The sequence below is a fragment of the Physeter macrocephalus genome, chromosome 15 (genome assembly GCF_002837175.3).
Source record: "Physeter macrocephalus isolate SW-GA chromosome 15, ASM283717v5, whole genome shotgun sequence".
Taxonomy (NCBI): Eukaryota; Metazoa; Chordata; class Mammalia; order Artiodactyla; family Physeteridae; genus Physeter; species Physeter macrocephalus.
This window is the reverse complement of record NC_041228.1, coordinates 15735991-15761649: the sequence shown is the minus strand read 5'-3', so window position 1 is coordinate 15761649 and position 25659 is coordinate 15735991. Positions and strand designations below refer to the sequence as shown.

General features: G+C 43.5%; 1 protein-coding gene across 1 annotated transcript; it reads right to left on the bottom strand.

Annotated features, from left to right (window-relative positions):
- On the bottom strand, window positions 1-24805 carry DERL1 (derlin 1). The gene is made up of 8 exons (XM_007126072.4): window positions 24425-24805; window positions 14632-14743; window positions 10906-10970; window positions 9810-9836; window positions 9173-9268; window positions 6643-6695; window positions 5052-5162; window positions 1-1815 (listed from the first exon to the last, which is right to left on the bottom strand). The coding sequence occupies exons 1-8, from the start codon at window positions 24575-24577 to the stop codon at window positions 1677-1679; spliced, it is 756 nt and encodes a 251-aa protein (XP_007126134.1). The 5' UTR covers window positions 24578-24805; the 3' UTR covers window positions 1-1676.
- Between the last annotated feature and the right edge of the window lie 854 nt (window positions 24806-25659).

Here is a 25659-nt window from a genome sequence, read left to right as displayed (position 1 = left end):
TTTTACAAGTAAATTTTATTCTGGCCACAGGTCAACAGCAAACCTATGACAGTTAGGGTTCAGATTCTCCCCGCCTCCTATTTTATGCTATAAATTAAATATGAAGAGGTACACTCGAACAAACTTCATGAAAAATGAGGAGCGGATTTCAAATCCCCACTTCCTAGAATAACACACATCACTGCTTCAGAGTGGGGCGAAGAGTCATACTCTTAGCACACAGTGTTTCCTGCACAGAACGACTGGTCAAAATGTTCAAAGCCTTCTCTAGTTGACTCAAAGTATGGCAGCCACTCAGCACTGCTCCTAGCAGTTTGCTTTCAGAATAAAAATATAAAATAAGAACCTGTGTGAAACGTCGCAGCCTTCAAAAAGCTATCCGGTGACAAGCCTGGCTCTGATGGAAAAAGCCCCCCTATAAAAACAAGAGCTGTGGGTGAAGATGGTCTGATGTACCTTCATGACTCGAAATAAAAAAGCTCCTCAAACACAGATGATTCTAAAGCCATTACACCCAAAATTATGTGATTCACTTAGATGTGCTTACAATAGCTTCTAAAATAAGATCTACATACAGAGGAGCTGCACCCTCCTCACAATTAACTGAAGCATATGGCCATGGGGGTGGGGAATGGGGGCTTGGTTTAAAAAAAAAAAAAAAAAGACAACTTAAAGAGGGTTTAAGGTTCTCCCTCCACTCTACTCAATAAACATACACCCAGAAGGAGAATGAAGTCGAATCAATGCCCAGGCACCTCTCAAAGAGAGTTTCTCCCTGTGGCCAATGTGCTTTGGAACTTTCTAGCACAATACAAATCCACTACTCTGGGTACACACAGAGCCAGTATGCCCTACACGAGATGCAAAGGGATTACGCCCACCATGGTTCAAAAGCAGCCCCTGTGTCAGATGCAACTCCACTAGAGTTTTGATCACTTAGGATAAAAGATGCCTAGCAAGGACCTTCAGGCCTCATTAGTACCGATCTGTGGTCCTCACTGACTCAGCGGTGTTTTTTTTTTATCAGAGCAGCTGAAGAGGTGGCAAACGGTGGCCACTGATTCCAGGCCACGGCAATCCCCAAAGCTGAGGAAGCTCTTCATCCGCCGTCCGCCTTCTGCACTACGGTTACGGTTCTGCCACCGTAAAACGCTGGGCACAAGGCCTCTGTGGCCAAGCCTTGGCAAAAGCCAACAAACAAGGCGAGCTTGTCAGAGGCAGAACCATTTCATGGGCAATCTCCTCTAGCTGGGAGTGTGAGGGTGGGGGAGGAGGAGGGAGGCATGGGTGTGAGAAAGAGCTAAGAGCCCCTGGGACAGGGGTCTGGTGACCCAACGCCAGATACCCAGCTTGGTGCCAGCAGAGCGGGACCTGCCGAAACCCATGATTCAGATGGAAAAGGAAGAGAAGACACCAAAAACTAAGGTCAGTTCTGAAATCTGCCCAGTTGATATTTGTTCTTCTTAGCAGTAAGGACTTGAATGAGAATCACAAAACTCGAGGAACATATATTTTTTCTTCAGGATTTAAAAAACTGTTGTCTTGTACTGAAAGACTACATTCAGTGTGGGTCAGGTCCAACAGCGTTAGCTAGAACTCGGTGGTAAAGGTCACCCGGCACTGGGAGGAAACGTCATCTGAGTGGAGGGCTGGTGGGCAGGCCAGAGGCCACTCTGTCACTGGTCCCCGAGCCTAAAGCCCTGTCCCCAGTTGTGTCTCCCGCCTCCGCCGTTCTGGTCGGCGGCTCGCCTCATGCTAGCGGGGGGCACACCAAACCCTGACACCCCTCCTCTCCTGCTGGGCAGCCAGCGGTACCTGGAGCAGAGGGGGGAAGAAACAAAAGGAGAGAAAAGCACAGTCACTTCTCCACGCAGTTGTCCATCGCATCTCCCTTCCTGGGGTTCCCACGGCATCTGTCACATTGAATTACGTTCGTCTGTGGCCACGGAGAGGCTGAGGACAACGTCTTACTGAACTTTGCCTTTTCAGCACTTAGCTCAATGCCCTGACCACAGAAGTCACTCACTTTTTATGTTTTCTTTTTAATTTACTAAGCTTTCGTGCTAACTTCACACTCTAACTTTTTTTTTCCCCTGATTATAAAAGCAATTCATGCAGGAACAGTATGGAAACAAAAATATTACACCCACGAGCCCAACAACCAGAAAGAACCATCTATACAGCATTTTAGTTTATGTAACTATGGCTCTAACTGGCTCAAAGGATACAAAATAAATTCAGTTCCAAAGGACAAATCTGCAGCCGGCGTGTTTGAGCGCCGCCCAGCACCACCATGATGCTGCTGCGTTCCTTGGGGTCCATCAAGGGACAGCGGAGAAGACAGCTTTCTGTCTTGGAATTTGGGCATGTTTTAAAGTTGACTCATAGTTTGCCCTCCAACTGCAATCTTTCTCTCATAGATGGTGGGAAAGCTGAGGCCCGAAAAGGTTAGCTGATTTCTCACCTTACAAATTAATAAATTAAGTCACAGAACAGCTAAGAAAATGTAAACCCAGGACTCTATGTTCGCAATAGTTTTTCTAACTACTTCCCTTCCTTGACTATTAGTAAACTGAGAATGTATTTTAACCTATTCCACTAATCAGATCCTGATGGTTCAATTTTTGTCCTGAAGGCAGAGACCGTGATCTGATACCTCTTTTTAAACCCCTCATGGCACCAAGAGCAAACCACGAGGGGTGACTTGCCCACAGCAGGAAGCCTGCAGAGTTCAACCTTATCATAAAGCATCTCCCTTACACAGGGTGCTGCATGTTTATAAATGCCTCTCATCTTCACGACTGCCCTATGAGGTTGGCACTACTATTAACCCATTTTATAGATGGGAAAACTGAGGCAGAATTGAGCAAAGCTCTTCTAAAGTGACAGACAGGATTCAAACCCAGGCAGCCTGACTCTGGAGCTCGTGCCCCACACCACTTCCTACACCTCACACTTCCACAGGACACACAGCATGAGATTCAGGTGACAACAGTTAGTGACCGGAGTCCTCATGTGTTTACACCAACCCAGTTAGCTGCACGCTCCCTCCCCAAAAAGACAATTAAACCCCTTGTAAAGAGAAAAATAACTGTGCACAGAAGAGGATCTGTCTACTTTTCTAAGTGGGATGCAAAATAGTGATATGACTTAGAATTCTATAACTCGCATCCTCCCTTTTAAACAAATACAGTTTTATCATTACATCAACATGTATTTCCAAGCACTGGTTTCCCAACATTCATGACGTTCTGGCACAATAACATTCCTCCAAAGTATGTAATAAGTTGGAAGACTTAAAAAAGGCAACACCAAGGCTGTCTTGCTTTGGTTCTTACTCTGAGACAATATGGAAGCCATCGCCACTGCTTAAACAGATAGTGAAATTAAATGCAAGTAATTAGTATAAAAAGATACCCAATTATACATAATCAACAAAGATTTATGGTAATTTCAAAGCAGTTACTGCTTTTGCAAGGAGCTACATTTTGTCATCTGATCTTTATGCAAAATTTAACAGAAGGGCTTCCACCAACAGGGAAAGCTCAAGTGGAAGGCAGGCTCCAATGGGCTGTCGATTTTGCCACTAGAATCCCATACACGCTGTTGCCCACAACTGAGAAATCTCTCCAAGCCATTAAGTCAGAATATGGCCGTTTAAAGTAAAATAGTTCTTGGCTGCCCCCCAAAGCAACAAGTTTTTTTTTTAATGATGCATCTGCCATCCGACTTGATAAACCTAGATCAAAACTCCAAACCTGCTATTATTGCGTCCTTTGATAATTAGAAAGCAGATTGGTCATTTGTTTTTTTTTTTTAGCCTGAAGGCAACTCAAGGCTCACAAGAGAAACAAGTTTCTTCTTATGCTCTTAACGAAAAAAACAAAACAAAACAAAAATACAACAACAGTGTACTTTTCTGTTTGTATATTGTATCTCACCATAAAAAAACCTTCCTCTAACCTATAAAAGTGGGGGAAAGGGGTGCCTACTCAAGGTTACTGCCCTCATTGACCCCCCGGAAGAATGACAAACTAGAAAACATTAAAACGAGCAAGATGTGAAAGGGGTTTTTGCTTTTTTTTTTTTTTTTTAAGCTTCTAAGAGCAAGCTATTATTGCATACGCCCTGCATATGCCCGACTGGAGATTAAGCGTGATTGTCAGGCCGGCTGTGACACCCAGATGGTGATTTCACTTGTCCCTTCTTCGACAGCCTTTTGCTTCACTGACAGAATGGTCACACTACTTGAACGCTTAAGAGTGTCAGCATCTCTGGGGGCTCATCAGAATCCCGCCCCCCGCCCCAACTTCAGGAGCAAGGCTGAGAGCTTGTATTTACTGAGCATCCACTACCGTGCTGCTAACGGTAAACCCCACCTCCTGCAGACCCGTGAGACAGGGCCTCCCCCCAACACACAGACTCACAAACTGAAGCTCGGGGGATTTACTAAGTCATGTTCCCAATATCTGAACTGGTAGACGACGGGAATGGGATTCCAACCCAAGTCTGTCTCGAAACCAAAGCTGTGCCCTTGGCCTCCTCACTTTAGTAAACCCTGCAAACAGAGAAAGAACACGCACATCCTCCCAGGGGGCGGGACTATACAAGCCTCCGGTCTCTCATTTTAACGTTGAAAAGTCCTTTAAACATTCTGGTCTATAATATTGAATATAAAAATGTTTTAAACTGCTAATCAATGAGACTACTTACGCTCTTACCCCTTCCTCAGCCAAAATCTTGGGTAAAACTGAAAACCCTGTCACCCTGGCCCCCCGCTGCACACACTGGATCCACACAGGCGCGCCGCCCTCTCTGCAGGGCCCACGGCTCTCTGGGATGCCTGAATCTAGGCTCAGCGGCCCCTGGCTACGAGGGCTCCAGGAGAAGACCAAGCCTCGGCTTGGAGTGACCTGGGCAAGTCCCTGGTTGGCTTACATTTCTCCATCAGACTGAGAGGGAAACCTTACCCCTCACGGAGTTTTTATCAGGATGCTGACAAACACGGACAATAAGATGATTATCAAACGAGAGGGGGAAGAAACACTTACAAAAACTGAGGCGTGGATAGGAAATTCCTTCCTCCCAAGTCCATTGGGTATCTGAACATGAGGAAGAAATAAAGATGTCCAACAAGATTTCCAATTAGCTCATTGATGACCCTGCAAACAGAGAGCCAAATGAGTTTAAAGACATTCAAGCAGTAAAGTGAGACGCAGCAAGTTTTAACTAATAGCAGAGGGAAGAGATCCTTCGTGGCAGCCTGTTTCTGGTCGCTGGGAGTCTGTGACAGCTCAACAGTGAGCCCTTTTATAAAGTCTGAGTGGCACACGCATTCTGAATGAGAAGCAAAATGCGTCCTGCTGGACCAATGGGGCCTGTGCTCTTCAAGGCCAGCTGCCCCTCTGACATCTCTTTCAAGCCCCTGCCCGTTCTCAACATATTGTTTTTGCTACTTCCTGCCTCAGGAGTTGGGGCAAGCTGCAAAGCAAGCTTTTGAACGCTTTCAGTAACAAACACCATATTTGCAAACCATGGGTAAAATTGAAGGCTGGCAAGAGAGAAGCATGGGAGTAAGGAAAGGAGGGATGAAAAACGTCCACTCCTCCATTCCTGGAACCATGGATCACGTCTCCCTCACCTCTTGGGTCCCTGACTGTAAGACCTCACAGAGATCACTCTGGAAAGCTGACCTTCACCTTGTAATCCTAAAATAAACACTGCCCTTCCTCAATCTTCCCAGGGCTGACACACAGGCCACTTCAAGGTTTTACAGATCAATTCTTACTGTTACATATCCTTCTCCGTCTCCACCTGCAACATGATTCCTGTTAGGGACAAATCACTGTCTACAACTGCTCCCAGATTCTGCCCTTCTGGGCAGCAGGGCAGCTTTACCAAGTCCCGGACTTGCTCTACTCTAAACAGAACCTGTTTACTCGATTCATTCCCTTCTCCCTATGGATATGCAGCAGAAGTTAGGACCATATAGAGCAAAGATGCCGTCGTATTAAGAACCAGCACTATCAAAATCTGTTCAAAAACGTTAAAAATATTTTGCAGTGTAAGAAACACGAGTTCTTAGAATAACTGCATCCTGAAATCCTCCTTCCAAAATTCCGACTGGATGCTTTCAAGATTTTCCTAAGTCTCAGGTCCAATTCCCGACTAGAAATTTGACCCTGTTTGGCCCAAACTTCTATACTAGCAAACCACGACAAAACTTCCCATCTGAGAATCTGCATTTCTGTGACTGGTGAGCAGTTTCCAAGGCATTCTGGAAATGCCTTCAGAATTAAAAAAACAGGAATTTTATGCACAGAGTCAGCTTGGATAAAATTAGGTCTATATTTGCTCAATCTGGACAGTGAATCCAGAAATATTTATTCAAAAACACATATATGGAAGCATGCTATAACAACAAACAACAACAATAATAAAAAACCAATCAGTGCTAAATGTGCTTAAAGCCCTGCAATTTTAATCAATTACATCCAAATGAAATTATTTCAAAAGTATAAGGTACCAAGGTATCAACGTTGAGATTCTTTGAAGTGTTATAAAGATTAGAGAAGGAAGATAAAGAATGATGGAAGTCTTCCAAGAGTTAGTTTGCAATTAAATAAATCTAGTATCACTTACGAGCCTCCGATGATATAGTTGAATCCAAGGATAACCCAAGGTAAATAACAGGCCTAGGAAAGAAGATACACAAACATGAATATAGCTACAGAGGATACAGCTGCTAGGGGGCTGAAATGGGGAAGGTTCTGTTGAGAAGGGCTTTGATAACACACCACTGTAAAGCAATTATACTCCAATAAAGATGTTTAAAAAATAAATAAATAAATCCTTTGGAAAGTCACTGCAAAAGTTCCTTTTATCAATCTAGCATCAGTCCTACTGTTTCAAGCCTTCATTTATTTATTTATTTATTTATTTATTTATTTATTTATGGCTGCGTTGGGTCTTCACACTTTCTCTAGTTGCGGCGAGTTGGGGCCACTCTTCGCTGCAGTGTGAGGGCTTCTCACTGTCGTGGTTTCTTCTGCTGCGAGCATGGGCTCTAGGCACACGGGCTTCAGTAGTTGTGGCATGTGGGCTCAGTAGTTCTGGCTCGCAGGCTCTAGAGCGCAGGCTCAATAGTTGTGGCGCACGGGCTTAGTTGCTCCGCAGCATGTGGGATCTTCCCGGACCAGGGCTCAAACCCGTGCCCCTGCACTGGCAGGCAGATTCCCAACCGCTGCGCCACCAGAGAAGTCCCCAGCATCATACTTATTCATATATTAGCAACTGGAGACAGAGTACTTTGCCCATAGTTTTCAGATCCAATACATAGCCTGCTGAATTATAACAAATAGCTTTAGAAAGGAGATCAGTGTCTGGGACTTCCCTGGTGGCACAGTGGTTAAGACTCCGTGCTCCCAATGCAGGGGGCCCAGGTTTGATCTCTGGTCAGGGAACTAGATCCCACATGCATGCCACAACCAAGAAGCCCACATGCCGCAACTAAGGAGCCCGCCTGCTGCAACTAAGACCTGGTGCAACCAAATAAATAAATAAATAAATAAATACTAAAAAAAAAAAAAAGAAAAGAAAAAAAAAGAAAGAAAGAAAGAAAGCAGATGAGTGTCCTGTGGATGCCAATAAAAACATGGTCCATAATAGAGTCACATTAAGACTCCTGCCAGCAAATTGTTACCCATCAGCTATAACATACCCCATTTTTTTAGGTTCTCCTTTTACATATTTCACAAAATTACTTTGAATCTTTATCACATTATACATCGATCTCTTGAACTAACACTCTCCCAAGTAAGACAGCTCTCCAGATGAATTCAACATTTGAGCCCCTGTAAAAAGAAAATGAGTAAACAGAACCCTCCATTAAGTAGGGTTGGGAGACCCCAGAAGGGGGAGCTCTCACGCCCTGTTTCAACAGCAGAGCCCAAGAGGAAGAAGACAGACTTCTTCCCCTGCAAGGACTCAGCCAATGAAAAGCTTTGTTTACCACACCTCGACTTCCTTTTCCTCTTTATATAAAAGTGCTCTCGTTCCCTTTGCACGTAGGGACTTGCTCGTGGCTCACCATGGTTGCAGACCCCGAAATGCAGTTCTCTACTGATCCCAAGTAAACCCATCTTTGCTGCAGAAATATCTGGCAGCCTATTTACTTGAGGTCAACACCCCTTACCAGTTTCAAGACATCATACTAAGAGCAAAGGGCGTTGCAAAAAACATTGCAAACTGGTAAAGAAAGGGTTACACGTCAATAACTTGAAGGCAGAATGTGGTGAGTACTATAAGAAGAACACAAAGTATTGCAGAAGCCCAAAGGCAAGTCCAATTCCAGGGAGGAGAGGCGGGAAATATGTTTAGTCCCCCACTCAAATTAAGAATGGGCAGGATTGGGGCTCCCCTGGTGGCGCAGTGGTTGAGAGTCCGCCTGCCAGCGCAGGGGACACGGGCTCGAGCCCTGGTCTGGGAAGATCCCACATGCCGCGGAGCAACTAAGCCCGTGCGCCACAACTACTGAGCCTGCGCATCTGGAGCCTGTGCCCCGCAACAAGAGAGGCCGCGATAGTGAGAGGCCCACGCACCGCGAAGAAGAGTGGCCCCCGCTTGCCGCAACTAGAGAAAGCCCTCGCACAGAAACGAAGACCCAACACAGCCATAAATAAATAAATACATAAAATTAAAAAAAAAAAAAAAAAAGAATGGGCGGGATTTACATGAGAAAGAAAATAAAAAAGATGTTACAGGTGGAAAGTCGTGAGAGAAGGCACAAAGGGAAGCGTTTGGGGGGGAACCAATCTGTTTCAGCTTAAGTGTAAAATACGTAACAGGCAATGATAAGAACAGACTAAAAGAGAGGGTTCCACATGAGTGTCCTTCCTCCCCTCCCCCTACCACACACACATACATAAGATCACTCAGGACACATGCCTAAAGGGCCTGAGCTCCAGAGGGAGTGAGAAGTAATAGTCAGCAAAGGACTCAGGGCTGGCTAAAGAAATCCAGGGGGGCTGAGGAGGGGAGAAGGGGCTTGCCTACAGTTTACTGCTCTGCAGTGACCTCTTCTGCACGTGTCAGAAAGTACATCTCTGGGCTGAAGAGAGGGATTTCTGCAAAGACAAATGACAAGGAAATTTTCCCAGCTAGTTTACAGTACCTTAAATCGTGTTCCAAACCAAAATGATACAATCATGTCTCTGTTCAGCTGGGCCCAGACATAAAGTACTGACATGATCAGAGGAATCATCAGCAACTGCAAAAGAAACGAACACGTAAAGGCTCCAGAGGCACTTAAAACAGAGGCTTAGCGTCAACCTACCTTTTTTTGCTTTTTAACCTCTCCCCTCCAAATAAATTCTCCCATGGTTATTCAAAAAGCAGAAAGAAATTCAACTCATCAGAATTACTTAATCATGCAATGCATGCTTTAAAATCCTCTAATAAAATACAACACAATTATATTATTTGTGATGGATTCAGAAATATCAGGGTCAAGCTCTGTTACTTGGAAAAAGTATGCAATAAAGCTTTACTTACCATGTATTCTCAATTTTTAAAAAACACATATCCACACACATGCACAGAAAATACTGGATAACCATCGCTCTCGACGTTCATACATAATACAGAAGCCAGAAATGAGCAAGGACAGTAATGATTTAGGTAACTCACATAAGAGCTTCAAAATACCATATAATTAACCACGCAGTTAATGCAATTTAAACTTCTGTCAAAGGTCATTAACAGTAAATCTGAAACACATGAAAGGCCAAATAGTTTCAAGGGACACTTACCTGCATATCCATCGCTAAGCCAGTAATCTTGGTTTGTAAAGTTAAAGATCAGACACAAATAAAGCATTCTACACCTAATAAAAGTTCATTTCTTTCCAGTTTTCTGAAGGAAAACACTTTTCTATAGTTCAGGTTGCTTAAAACGCCCCGGAACACAAAGGTATCTAATAATCTTCACTGTGAACACGCTATTAAACTATCCGATGATGAGGAAATAGCAGAAATTAACTGCTTTGGCACATGACTCAGTTTGGTTGCCTGTGTCCTCCGTGCCCTGTCACTGTATTTTAGCATCTCTCCTTCAATTAGGAGATGGAGGGGCATGTGAAACATGCCTCTGAAACAAATAATGCGTCTGCTCACATTCAGGGCTCCACAGCACAGCTCAAGTCCAAAACAATCTTTTTATCTTCCCTTAAAGGAGGGAAAGGGCATCCAGAGTGCCACAATTTTCTAGCTCTTGGCCAAGTTTCAGTGGACACTAAACCCCAAAGCCATTCTGAGCTCACCAACTGTGCACAGGACTTGAGCCACCAAGCCCCTTCTGGGACTCTCACTATCTGTAAAGGTCTGCAGCCGCAAGGCTGCTGACAGCTGTGGCTGACACAGAGCAAGCAGAGAGGCATGCTGTGTCCTTTCCCAGAGCCAGGCACTTACAGAGGAATCGAATTACCATTTAGGACCTCGAGACAAACACAGCACTAAAGTCAGAAAGGATGCTGGTTGTAAATTAATTTTCTGATAAGGACCACAGCTTTCAAAAGCAGTCTCATGGCACGGAATCTCCCTGTGCTGCAGTCAACAAGCTGCCACACACCAGAACACAGAGAACTGGGAACAAGAAGAGGGCACAGTAATAAAACTCAACCAAATGTGGAAAAAGCCCACAAAGGCAATGGTAAGGGAGCGCATCACTCCACGGCTATGTGATTTACTACCACTTTTGACAAGAACTTTCATGATTCTTAACTATTAACTATAGTAAACAAAGATGCAAATACTATCATTTAAAATGTTATGCAGATTACTGCCCATTTCCCCAAACCTGAAAAAAAACCTGGTTATTTCTGGCCCAAAATGACAGACGGAAGGATACCACGATGCAAATCCAGTTAAAGAGGAGCATGAATAAATAGTCTGCTGGCCTCCCATCAAAAGCTCCTGGAAACGAAAATAAGCCAAATGTCATGGTTCAGAATTTCGGGACAAAGAAACTTCTATGTTGAGAAATACTTCAAAAAATTGTAAAGAAACCAAAAAATGAGAGTATTTTAAAACCACTCCTTGGAAGTAAAAGAAAATTTTTTTAATATATAAAACCGTGTCCACAATTAAGCCCTAAAGTAAAGTTGCCCGGGTATCAAGGCTAATAATCTGTGTTCTCCTAACTGAATTCCAGTCCATAACATGCTCTGCTCAACTAGCACGAGCCAAAAGAAACCCAAAGGGAGGACAGTCAGGTCCACAGCCACTGAGACCCCATCCACTGAAGCCCCTCACAGCCTGCTGGCCTTTCCTTCATGGCTCTCGTCATGCGATGGAGACCTACTCCTGATTACCTGGCTGGTCCCTTCTCCCTCCAATAGACCACAAGCTCGGTCAGGGGAGGAACCATGTCCACTCTGCTTACCACTGTGGCTCCTCTACACAACTAGGCTGGGAAGCACTTACTGTTGTTATGACTGGAGACACGTGCACGCGCACACGTACGCACACACGCACGCGCGCACACACACACACACGCACACGCACATGCACACGCACACGCACTACCACTCAGTCCGGCACTGGGCTTACCAAGAGGATTCGGTCTCCGTCTTCCAGGACCTCACATTCTAGCAAAGGAAAACAATGGTGGGGGAGTAGGGGGCAGCCACACCTTTCCATGGCCTTGACTCTTACTCTTCCTATCGTATCTGTGAGGGACAATGGAAAGACCTACACCCTCTTTTTGCAGATGAGGAAGTACAGTTACATGACCAAAGTCACATGGCTTTTAGAAGCAGAGTGAAGTCTAATTACTAGTTTAGTGTTCTTTCTGCTACGCCACATACTGGGCTTTGTCTTACTACGGGGCAGAACAATCAACACTGGCCCAGCTCTCCCTTCTAAGGATGATCCTCAAGCCTCCAGCTGGAAGACTAGGAGAGGGGCGGAGAAAAGAACAAAGGACTGCAAGTTCCCTCTATCTCAAACGGTTACATCCCCCCCACACACCCCAGCACAATTACATGATATATACAGTCCATTAAAAAAAAAATAATCCTAACAATCTAAAAAATACAAGAAACTAGTGAACATAACAAAAGAGAAGCAGACTCACAGATACAGAGAACAAACCAGTGGTTACCAGTTGGTGGGGGGGGAGGGGCAATGTAGAGTCGGGGAGCAGGAGGTACAAACTACTGGGTGTAAAATAGGCTCAAGGATGTATGGAACAACATGGGAAATACAGCCAATATTTCGCAGTAACTGTAAATGGGAAGTAACCTTTAAAAACTGTGTAACTAAAAAATAAAATAAAGTAATAATCCTAACAAGTATCAGAAAGGCAGAAAGAAAATCTATCTAAAGGAAAATAGATTTCCAGCAAAGTCTCTCCTCCTCTTTTCCTTATTTCTCTCCCCCGCCCACCACCCCCCGCCCAGTACTTCGAAGGCACACTCTAGCCACAGTGTTAAGGATGCTTAACAGGAGGGGGTCACTACGATGCATCGGAGCTGAAATTCTGACAAAATTTCTGAACTTTAATAACGGTTGTGCTTCTTTTGCTATGGTTTTGGCTTTGCGATTTCTAAAAATTCTTTAGATTGAGTACTTAAAACATTGTAATTACATGAACTACAGTACTATATTACTTGGCAAGCTTGCAACTGGGAATTTACAAATAAACTGGTCTCAAACTGCAGTCTTCCAGTTCACATCAGAGTCCTTATAAATAAGCCAACACTGCTAGATACTTAAAATAGCCAAGCAGGAAAATACGAAGGTGGCAAACATTTTGTCAAAATGTTATCCTGAAGCTGCATGGTGGAGAGCAGATGGGGGTCAGTAAACTGGGTTTCAGTCCTAGCTGTGTTTCTCAAATAGCTTTGTAACCTCTGGGGCACGTCACCATCTCTCCAGACCATTGTTCTCTTGTCTGTGAAATAAGAGGGTTCAATTGAAAGATCTCAAAAGTTCCCCTCTACATGAATGTTTGTAGTAGCATTATTCTTAACAGCCAAAAAAAGAAAACAAGTCAAATGTCCATCAACTGATGAATGGACCAACAAAATGTGGTAAATCCATACAACAGAATCTTGTTTGGCAATAAAAAGGAATGAAGTTCTAATACATACACGCTACATGGAAGAACCTTGAAAACACTACGTTAAGTGAAAGAAGCCAGTCACGAAAGAGCACATATTGTATGATTCCATTTGTAAGAAATTCCAGAATAGGCAATCTAAAGAGGCAGAACATAGGTTAGTGGTTGCCCAAGGACTGCGGGGGGTCGGGGGAGATGGGATTGAATAGAAATGGGGAATGGCTGCAGTGATGAAATGTTCTAAAACTGATCATAGTAATGATCACACAACTCTCTGACTATCCACTAAATTATAGACTTTTTTCTTTTTGGCTGCACTGCGCATGCGGGATCTTAGTTCCCCAACCAGGGATCAAACCCACGCCCCCTGCAGTGGAAGTGTGGAGTCTTAACCACTGGACCGCCAGGGAAGTCCCAAATTAAATACTTTAAATGGGTGGAATTGTATGGTGTATGAATTATATATCAATAAATCTGTGTTTTTTTTAAATATTTATTTATTCATTTTGGCTGCCCAGGGTCTTGGTTGCGCCATGCGGGATCTTTTAGTTGGGGCATGCGGGCTTCTTAGTCGCAGCATGCAGACTACTAGTTGCAGCATGCATGCGGGACTTGGTTCCCCAACCAGGGATCGAACCCAGGCCCATTGCCTTGGGAGACGGGGTCTTACCCACTGGACCACCAGGGAAGTCCCTAAAGCTGTTTTGAAAAATGCCTCTCGCAACTTCCCTGGTGGCGCAGTGGTTAAGAATCCGCCTGCCGATGCAGGGGCCACAGGTCCGATCCCTGGTCCGGGAAGATCCCACGTGCCGAGGAGCAACTAAGCCCATGCACCACAACTACTGAGTCTGTGCTCTAGAGCCCATGAGCCACAACTACTGAAGCCTGCGCACCTAGAGCCCGTGCTCCGCAACAAGAGAAGCCGCCGCAATGAGAAGCCCGTGCACCACAACGAAGAGTAGCCCCCGCTCACCGCAACTAGAGAAAGCCCGCGTGCAGCAACGAAGACCCAACACAGTCATAAATAAATAAATAAATTTATTTAAAAAAAATTTTTTTTAAGTTGCATGTTTCAATTACAGAGACTAAGTCCAGGCTTTTACTTGCATAAAGTAGTGTTCTTCAACCCCAATTTAGGAGATATATACACTTCAGCACAATTGTGCTTTAAAAAACAGGGACTGCTGTGTGACAGAAATGAGGGAGACGTCACATGAAGTGAGAGGCACACACAGGATATGGACAAGATGTGTAAACCTCTGCTCTTGTATTTTTTTCACCTATAAAATGGTGACACTGCTGCTTACATCTCATGATGATGCTGTGAGGGTTAAAAAAAGAATAATCTAAGCGCCTAGTAGAGTCCTGGCACAGTCACTACTTACTGAGCATTTACACCATTATGTCATTTCTTTATATATGCCATCTGCCCTCAAAATTCCTCCAATAAGTAAATACATGGATTAGTAAATTAGACAGAAACAATACTTAAAACAACCACAGATAACATACCTGTTTCGAGTCGTGTAGAGTACTGATATAAGAAATATAAATTGACCAAATAAAGAAATCCAGTTCCTGGACCCACAGGGAAATAAAAGGTGGCAGTAATCGGCCTCCAAATCTGTCCAGATCAAAATAAACACGGCTGTTAGTTTCTCTAAGCTGGGTGGGGTTTTTTTTCTTTTAACTAATCAAAATTAACCCTTGAAAAACATTCTCCTCAGTGATGAGAGCTACCAAATGGACATCACCAATATTAATTCAAGAAAACTGAAGAAAAGTTCATATTAGCTACAATGACTTCAATGTGCAAGTCAATGGAATGAGACGGCATCATAAAATAAACAATAAATATTTCTAAACAAGTTGAAAAAAATCAATACTAAAGACATATATGGTTAATCTTTACTGGGATCAGGCTTATAGTTACGCCTATCAAAAATGAATTACAGTATAACTGAATCACTTTGCTGTACACTTGAAACATTGTAAATCAACTACAGTGGAAAAAAAAAGAAAAAGAAAAAAGATTTATAAAGATAATTTCCAACAGTATAGTAATTATCTCTATTTAGGAAAAGAATACACTGGGATGACAAACCTTGTCCAAAAAATGTCATATTCAAAAGGTAGAAGTAAAATAGGAACTTTCCATTCAAATCAATGTGCTACTTAGGCAATATGGATACGTAACTTAAAAATATTACCTTCCCCCCAAAAAACTACAGAAAGGTCTACAATGAGAAGTAAGCCTCCCTCTGACCCTCAGTCTCCCAGCTCCTTTTCCAGCAAGAACGGATCCATTTATTGTATTTCTTTCGAGAAACAATCATTTCTATTACTATTATTCCTCCCTTTTCATCCTAACTTACCTTGCACTGTTCTATACCTTGTTTCACTCCCTTGAAAAAGTATTTTTATAGGCTTCATAATATTCCTTCTGTGTGGATGTCCAAACTTCACTGAAACTGTTACAATGCTACAATGAATATTCTTGAATATCCTCTTTATACATGTACATATAGGATAAATTCCTGTGGGTCAACCTGCTAGATCAAACATTTGCATTTAATTTCAGCAGATATTGCCAAATGCCTACAAAAATGTTTAACCAATATATACTTCCTCCTAAAATGGAGATTAATGTCTGTCTTCTCTCCACAGCCTCACCACTTAGTGTATTTCACAGTCACCAATCATGTTTCTAAAACTTTAGCATTTTCTTTCTTCATTTTTCTACTCGATTTGCATTTCTTTACATATTATGGAAATTGCCCTTTCTCATTGTTGCAATTATTTTCTGGTCTGTCATTAGTCTTATGCTTTTGTGGTATTTTTGCCATATAAAATGAAATGTAAAAGTTTAATTTTTATATAGGCAAATGTATCCATCACGTATCACGTTTACAAGTACTTCTCCCCTCCAAAAATATAACAGTGCTCCCAGTTGTACTGTGGTTTATGTAGGAAGTGAGAAAGAGAGTCAACTTATTTTTCTAGACGGTCACTAGTTTTCCCAATACTATTTACAAAGTGACCCATCTTCTCGCCATTGATTTGAAAAACTACTTTCATCATATATTGATTCTCTTTTATAGGAAAGTCTACTTTTAGACTATTCTGTTTGGAATCGAATTCCAATACCAATACCAAGCTATTTTAATTTCTAGTTTTATAATGTGTTTTCTTATCTAGTAAAGTTATATAATTAAATAATCCCCCTTCTGTTTTTCTTCCACATATGTCACAATCTTCTTAGCTAGTCTCCATATTACTTTTCTAAATGAATGAGAACCAACACCTTTCTTATTTCAATGTGATAAAGACACAGTTTCCAGCCAGAAAGAAGTCTTTCATACCTTTCTATAGAGCTTTCGATTTCTATCTTTTTTATACCCAACCACCAAAGCTGAATTATCTAATTGTTTGTAATATTTGAAAACTGAGCCTCTTGCACTTTCCAAGTATACAACTCTATCTGTAAATAAAATTTTGTATCTTCTTCTTGCCTAATTTACTGGCTAACACCTCCAGAATAATGTTAAGTTATAGAGGTTGAAGAAGATGGCCTTCCCAGACTTGGAAATGCCAACATAATGCTGGCTTTTGTCTTGAGAGCTGTGTGTCTTATCGCATGAGTGTGAAAGACATGGTCCCTACATCAAGGAGGTCTCGATAATGGTGAGTCTGTCCAAAGAAGCAAGAGTAGGCACAGGAAGGGGAACTTTTGGTCTTGGAAAAATGAGTACAAAGTCCCAAAGAACTGCAAGAGCACAGTAATGAATGGGTATTGCTAACGATTTGGGTGTGGCTAGAATGGAGGGCATTAGTTGTGGGACTGGCCAGGCACAGCTGGCAAGTCAGGTTCTCCAAGTATAGAACTGCAACCCTCAGAGCTTAATTCCCTGTAGAGAAGAACGCACTTCACATACCCCAAAAGTCACTTCCAACAACCCTGAACTAAACCAGTAAAACAAAATAGGTTAAAATTCATTTTCGTTTATTCACAATTTTATCTCAGAAACAGTTGAGTCTGATGGAAAGAGCACTGGAAAGGATTTAAGAAGACAGAGATTTCAGTAAGGGCTTACAAGTCATCAGTCCTGAGTCTCAATTTCCATTTGTAAAAGAGGAATGATATACTAATACTTGCTCCATTTTGGTTAATGGTTTAAAAAAAATAGTGTAATATTATGCTCATTTACATGTCCTAACTCAGGGGGTAGATTGTATAGATGAGGAAGCAGAATGAGAAAAGGCTAAATAATAGCCAGTAAGTGGCTGAGCTAGAATTTTGTCCCAGACAGCCTGACTCCAGAGTTTATAATACTAATAAGCCCCTATTTTTACAATGCCTCTCACAAGTGACATCATTACTACGAGATATAATTAAAATTAGTAAAAATTTTCAGTACTACTATACTACTTGTATAATCCTGAAATGAACTGAGCCTAAGCTCACAAATTCACTCTCCCTGCTTAAAAAAAGGCATTGGGGGTAAAAGACCAGAAGCAAGCAAGCCGTGGCCTTGGCTCGGGGCCTTGGAAAAGTCTGGACCTTTGAGTTTGCATCTTCATCTACCCAGTAACATGTGTCCTTTGACTCCCGCCTTCCTCATCTCACAGATTTTGTAAAAGGTTGGAATTAAGAAAGCAGATTAAAAAGGTGCTTTGTAAAAAAAATTTGTGTGGGCATACAATTATTACAATCTTTTAGGAGACACGTGCTGACCTGGTTTCTACAAATTCACATTTTAAACTCCCCCCAGATTCCTCTAAGTTACTCCAGGCCTGATTTTGGAAAAGAAACCTCGGGGGTTTTCTGACTACATTTTTCACTAACACTTGACGCGCCACGCTGCTATTTTTAGCCACTGTGTGCACCTGTGCTTTGGAAATCAGTGTCTGTCAAAATACCGCACACTTCTTTTCCCAGTTCATTAAGCTTACCCTTCAGTTATACTTGCTCTCACTGATCTAAGGGACTTAGTATTATTTTTACATCACTTTAAAATTATAATCTGAAAACACCAGGAGACAGCTCATCTCTTCAGAGGGACACAGTGTAATATATTTCTGAAATCCCCCTTGAAGGTAACCAACTAAATCCCCTCCTCTCCTCTGATAACGTAGTTAGGATAAGGAAATGGCTTTATTTTCAGGGCTGGGAGTGGTGAAGGCACCTTTTCGAGCCTAGAAAGCCTGCACTGACCCCTAAGAAGCAGCCAGGGGCAGTACAAAGAGCCTGGGACTTGCAGGCAAGCATCTCACTTTAACCCCACAGCAACCTCAAGGCCGGAAGCATAACCACCAACCTTTTCACGAGGAAAGCTGGGCCCTCATTAGAGTTGAGGTAACCCGCCCAGAGTTCCTCACTTAACAAGAGCAAGAAGCCCACGTGCTCCCTGGCATAGAGGCCTTCAAAGAAACATCAGACACTGTCAGCTGCTAGTCCAACAACTTCTGTTGAGTGTTTAGTTCAACCATCCTTGAACGAAAATCTCCCAAACAATGTGCTACTGAAATCATTACAAACGCCACCCAGAGTCTAGGGCAGGTTTTTTTAACTATCAAAGGCAAAGATTTTTCTGCAACAATACAGACTGGTTGATTTGGAGTTAAAGAAAGTCTGCCTGGGTCATCAAGCAAGTAAGAAAGAAGAGCACCCATGTGCCAAACGCTGATGTTAGCAAACTCTGGCTTTTCTCTCTCTTTTTTTTTTTTTGGCAGGGGGTGGCGGTCTGGGGGAGAGGAGTCGGGGGGTGGGGCTGGGGGGACAATAGACAGGCACGAATATCAAATGAAAGGCACTCAGTCTCAACTGAGGACGTTAAACCAGCTATTAGGAGCCATCAATTCTACTCCTAGGTACGTATGCATACCTACGTTCACGAAGACGTGCTCCAGAATGTTCACAGCAGCACTACCCATTCTAGCCAAAGCTAGAACTACCCAAAAAACCCGTTACCAGCAGAAAGGGTAAATAAATGGTGGTCTGTTCACACAAGGGAACAATACAAGGATGAGCAATCTATAACCACATGCAACAATGTGGGTGACCCTCAAACTGTTGAAAAGAGGCTAGACACAAAAAAATACATATTGTATAATTTCATTTATAGAAAAGTAAGAAAACTGGCAAAAACCATCTATGGTATTAAAAGTCAAGAGAGTAGTTACCCTTGCAGTGGGTAGTGACCAGAAGAGGGCAGTAGGAAGGTTGGGGGTGCCACCTGTGTCTTGATCTGGTGGCTGGTTATATACTGATGTTCAATTTTTGAAAATTCAACAAGCTATAAGTATATAATACCGCTCTCCTGCTTGTATACTGCAACTCAACAAAAAGTTTAAAAAGGAAGCTATGAGCTCAACCTTAGCTACAGACCACAGCAGAACTGTCTTATGTGGACAGGATCGCAAAGGAAAGATTTTAAAGCTGTACATACCAGAACACTTGCCATAAAGTTCTAAATCCAAACCCTGAGGCTACTTCTATGCTCAGCCCACAGACCAAGTTCATTGCCCTTCCAGTTACGTGTCTATATGACTCTCTTTCCCAACACACTCAGATGAGTCTGCTAGGGCTGCTGTCATCAGGCTAAATGTGATAACATGAGCAAAAGCTTGGCAAATATAAGCACCAGGCCCGATCACAGACTTGGTTGGTGCCATTTCTTTTTGTTCCTGGAAACAAACTAGAGAAATTGAGAGTACATATCTTCCCATTTCTAGTCAGGACGCCTTTAGTGGGACAAAAAGAAGGATAATAATCCAGCAGTTACATTTTAATTTCAATTACAAATTAAAATTAGACTATTACTGCCCAAGGAGAGAAGGCAGCAATGGTAGGAATTATTAGTGACGACTAAGTAAAAACAGGCACTGTATTTTTAATAGATTATCTACCAGATTATTTACTGGGCACTTTACAAACATTTTTTATGTTTTTATATTATAGAGGCGTGAAGTAGATAGCATTTTTCCTCAATTTGAGATACTCATTTTTGTGTTCCTGAAATTCGGATGTGCCTTACAGTCAATATATTCATTTAATGTAATTTGTACTTTCCTCCCCTTGCAAAAAATTGTATTAAATTAAAGGAGCATCTTATAACCAATGGAGTTACAACACAGTTAACTCTTAGAACAGAGTTAATATGGTATTAAATTATCCCCACTTTTTGGTGGAGAAATTGAGGCTCAGAAAGGATAAACAGCTTGCCTGAGGGCATACAGCTTGCGAGGGGGCTAAGCCAGGCCTGGAGACCATGACTCAACTACTTAAAATCCCAGTCTTTCTACTCTAATAGAAAAGGAACAATAATTTGCTACGACTGGTTTGAAAGAAATCACCCTCAAGAATGCTTTGTTAAACACTTAACTATGTGTTTTGGTAGACAGTATGCAAAGGAGTAAAACAAGAGCGCTTAGAACTATCTTGAACTCACCAAAATAGAAACTGAAACTGCAGCTGTCTATCAACTGGGGTAACGCTGACCTCGGGATGATCATGGGGGTTAAATTAGGTATCATATGGAGAAGCCCAACACAGATGTAAGGCAGTGACGTTATTTTGTCCAAAGAAACGAAATCTCCCATGCAGGCAGCCCTGGGAGACATAATCTCAGAAACCCGGAGGGCAGGAGTAAAGTGCAGCCTCTCTTCTAGTTAATCAGGGACCAATATGGAGACATTTCATCACTGTGGACTATCTGATCAATGAGTCCTAAATGTGAGGGATGAGGAACTTTAGGCAACAGTGGAGTGAGTCTTAACATACACCTACGCCTTTCCATTTACCCAAACTAAGGAAGTAACATTTTAAACTTTAGAGTTCCAAACCAACAAGCTACTCAGAGGAAACCCACAGACAAGGAGGAAAAGTAACTTTTGTCACTTCCAGCATGAATCCACAATTCTAAATTGATCATCTCCAAGTTGTCCAAAGATGCAGCTTTTAAGGAAAAGAGGAGCATCTAGCAGAAAGCACACCACAGGCTGTGTGTCCTCACCCATCAGCCTCTCAGATGCAGTTTTTCCTTTAACTGCTTCATTTGCAGTTCTTCCAGGTGGGTCTGAAAGCTAAACCTGTCCAGAAAGAGTAGGAGTCAGAGTAGCAGAAAGAAAGTATAGATACTGGTCTCTCCACACCTGGGCAGTGAGCACACTGTCCTGCCTTCTTCCAGCAGCTTCTCCCCCGTTTCAGGATAACAAGCCCACAAGAAACAATGCAAGGAAGATGGGAAAATTATGGGAGGTGTGACATGAATGATGACCTTTCTAATCAGTTCACCACTTTTAATATTATACACATGTAGTCTATTAGAAAGACTTACTTTTACTAAGCTGACTACAGAAACAACCAAGATTTTGCAAGGAGGGCCAAAGAGCCAGTTTTGACCAGGACCTTCTCATTTACGACCATTTACGATTTACAATCATTTATGACCACTGGTCCTCAGGCGCCACATTACCTAACATGCCACCGGGCACAAAGTGCACAACATTCACTGCAACCAATATTCTACCAAAGCAAATAGAAGAGAGTATGCAATTCTGGCTGCACACCCAGATCCTATTCTAATACCCAACTGCCTACTTAACTTCTCCACCTGGATGCCTAAAAAGCCTCTCTAGACTTAATATGGTCAAAATATAACTCTTTATGGATACCTTTCTCCACCCCCAAACCTAAGCCTCCCTAAACATTCCCAATCTCAGAAAAGAGTTCCACCAGGCACTCAGTTGCTCCTGTGAAAACAGCGACATCTTCAAGTCCTGCTCCTCCACACATTCACCCTTCACATCCATCAAGCTGCAATGTAGCTCCAACTCCCAAATCTGTCCACTTCTATCTTCACAGCCACTCTGGTCCAAACCACCATCTCTCTCGCCCTCTAACTTGACTCATCTCTCTGATCCTGTTACCTAGCCCACCCTTTCCCCCATTCACATACCAAGTCCATCCCACAGAGTAGGCAAGGCAGTTTTTCAGTCCTTTGTTCAAAAGGCTCTGAAGCCTTTCTAGTGCCTTCAAATTAAAGTTCAAACCACAAAGTCCTATACCATCTAGCCCCAGCCTACCTTTCCACTTTCACTTTATTGCACTCACCCCTGGCTATCTCTCTGTCCTCAACTACCAACCCTCATCCCTACAGCTGACTCTGTACTAACTATCCAGTCTTCTTTCTGTTTCTAACTCCTGCCTCTAAGCCTTTCACTTATTATTCCTCTTCTTGGAAGACTGTCCCCAGAGCCAGATCTTCCCAAAGCCGGCTCCTCATCATTCAGATTTCAGTTCAAATATCTTCTCTGAGGCCTTTCTGGAACACTCCATCAAAGTCACTCTCCGTCACACACCCCTCTCTTATTTTCTTCATGTGAGCTGGGACTTTTTCTGTACTATTCACTATTGTACCCCTAGTGCCCAGCACTGGCAAGTACCCAATTATTTCCATGCATTCAACCCATATATAAGCACCTGCTATATGCCAAACACTAATCTAGGTAACAAGAACAGTGGTAAACAGACAGAGCTCTCATGGAGCATTATTCTCTAAAGGGAAGCAGGCTAACATACATCAAGGGGTGATATATAACCAAGAATAATTAAGGATAAGGGAGACAGAGCGAAGGAAAGGTACTATTTTACGTAGGGCAATCAAATAAGGCCTTGCCAATAAGGTGGCATTTGGGCAGACTTGAAGGAGGTAATGAGATAAACCACGGTTATCGTCCTCAAGCAGAGAAATAACATGTGCAAAGGGCCTGAGCAGGGATGGAGTTAGGTGCTGAAGAAACAGAAAGGATTCCACTGTGGAGCCTAATATACAAGGTGGAAAGTAGTAGGAGATGAGGTCAGAGAGGCAGTAGGGGCCTTGCAGGCCACTGAAAGGACTTGAGCTTTACTCATCCAGTTGAGAAGACATTAAAAGGTTCTGGGCAGAAGACTGGCAGGATGTGATTTATGTTTTAAAAGGATCACTCTAGCTGTCTAGAGAAAAGACTGAAAGGAACAAGGCTGCTATGATAATGGCTTGCAATAGAGAATGAAAGGGGATTGCATTCTGGATATTTGTCTAAAGTAAACAGAATTTGCTAACAGAGTGTGGGATGTGAGAGAAGAAGTCAAGCATGAGTCCATGACTTTTAGGTTGAGCTCCTGTAATAATGGAGTTGCTATTTACTTCTAGGGAAAAGGGTACTGTTTTGGACACATTATGTCTGAGATGTCTATTAGTCATCTAAGTGGTAATTTCAAGTAAAAGTTTGGATGTACAAGTCTGGAAGTGAGATAGATCTGGACTGAAAATATGTATATTTGTATTTGAGAATCTTCAGTTTGTAGAAATTATATAAAGCCATGAAGCTACATGAGATCACCTACAGCTAGGGAGAATATGGAAAAGAGGTCCTGGGGTACATCACAATATTTAAGGATCAGGAAAATGGGGAATCAGCAAAGAAAACTAAGAAACAGCCAGTGAGGAGAGGGAAGACAAGAGTGTGTTACCCACAGTCCAAACAACGTGTTGAAATTAATGTCAGATCTTAGTATCCGACCTGCCACTGATTAAAGATTTAAATCACAGAATCCGGTGAATAAAAATAACCTCCAGAAAACTAATATTCTCTTGCCAGGAATGTTACTCTGGACTGTTTCCTTCATGCTTCAAAAAATAAGGACTTCCATTTCAGGAGCAATTTACTCTTTACTCACTCCTTCATAAATACAACTGCTACCTGCCAGATACTAGATCAGGATCTGGGATGCACATAAATAAACTCACTCTTTGCACCTCGGGCTTCAAATCATTCCTACTGGGAAGAAACTCCATTAACATAAAAAGAACTCAGCTGGTAGTTGAGCAAGGCGACGTCCACATGCCATCCACTTGGGTGGCAGAGGAAGGTCACAGGGCAGCTGCTCCAGGTGGCCCCAGGTTGCTACTCACTGGCGTCCAATAGACTGACAACTATCAGACTTTCCTTCCCACTGCCGCCTTCTCTGAGTACAGAGGGCGGGGAGCACAATTTTAATGGAAGGACGAAATCAATCCCTTCCCACCGGGCCAAACCGTGTTGTCTCCCTCCACGTCTCCAGCTACCCAGGCCCGCCCACGCTCAAACCCCTTGGCCTCCACCCCACCCCCTGGCCACAGGACCCCGCCCTAAACCGCTGGAGCCACCGCACTACAAGTCCCACCAGGCACCGCGCGTCCGCAACCGGCCGGTCTACGCTCCGCCGCTGCGGGGCCACCTGGGGCCTGTAGTCTCCACTTCCCCAGTCGCCGGTCAGTACCTGAAAGCGATAGAGGAAGGCTTCGGGCCAGAGGAAGAAATAGGCCGGGCTGATGAGACCGAGTTTGCCGACTAAGGGCACCGCGACGGTGGCGGCGAACCAATAGCGCGTGATGGCCGGGATGCTCCTGAACCAGTCCCCGATGTCCGACATCTTCGCCTCTTCGGTGGCCGGGATGTGCAAAGCCGCCCGACTCCCGTCCCGGCCCCCTCACGACGCGGGCCCCTGGGCGGGTGGAAGGTGTCGAGGCGGAAGCCGCCCCAGCCCCGTTGCAGAACGCGGAGACCGGCGGACGTGGCGCCACCGAATTCGGACGAGCGAGGGAGAATTCGGGAGCGAAACTTCCCCTTCCGGCGGCCGCCGACGACGTTTACCAGAAGTCCCGCCGCTTAAAGGGCGAGCACCGTTTTTACCACTGGGCAGAAGCTCCGTGGTTCTGAGGCGGGAGGGCGAGGGGCGGGGCCAGGCGGGGCCGACAACACGACTGGTGGGGAATAGTGGTTGCCAGGAGCAACGACAGATACTCCAGCCAATAGGGAGGCTGAACGCCCTCTACCCAGCTCCTGCCGGATTTATAGTCCAGGTGGTTCCACTTGGAGGGTGTTTAAAGGGGAAGGAGGAAAATAAAGTACAATGTAGCCCCTCAATTGTCCATTCTTTCCACAAATGTTCATTGAGGGCTTAGTAAGTGCGAGATAGGGTTTTAGACTCTGGAGGTGCTGCAGCTATCAGAGCTGTTGTGGTACCTTCTCTCCTGGAGCTTCCATACAAAGATAGGGAGGTAATGAACAAATAATTGAATAAGATAATTTCAAGAGAGTGGTAAGAAAAATAAGGAAGATAAGTTAGGATAGTGGGGATAGAGTGATGGGGTGGGAGTGCAGAAGTGTGGGGAGAGATGGCCGCTTTCGATGAGAAAGGTCAGGGAGAAGCTGGAGGAGGCGATCTTTGAGCTGAGCACACACACACACACACACACACACACACACACACACACACATCTGGGGAGTTTTCCACACAGATAAAACAGCCACTCTGCACACACAAAATGTTGCCTGCCATTTCAGTAAACAAAGAATGTTGACTTCTATTCCAGTAAACAGGGAATGTTGCCTCTTAGCCACTGCAGCCACCCAGATGGTGTGCCCTGAGGAGAATTCAGGGTGGAGGAAAACAGGATACCGGCCCTAAATAGTTAAGGTGCATATCTAAGGAATAATTTCAATGAGCCAGAT

What these genes read in the sequence shown, in the direction of transcription:
- DERL1 (XM_007126072.4), bottom strand. Translation starts at nt 24,577, where the DNA reads ATGTCGGACATCGGGGACTGGTTCAGGAGCATCCCGGCCATCACGCGC. An exon ending in CCTTCCTCTATCGCTTTCAG is followed by an intron (nt 14,744 to 24,424) that starts GTACTGACCGGC and finishes TGATCTGGACAG; the next exon opens with ATTTGGAGGCCGATTACTGC. An exon ending in TTAACTGGATTTGCATCGTG is followed by an intron (nt 9,837 to 10,905) that starts GTATCCTTCCGT and finishes TTACAAACCAAG; the next exon opens with ATTACTGGCTTAGCGATGGA.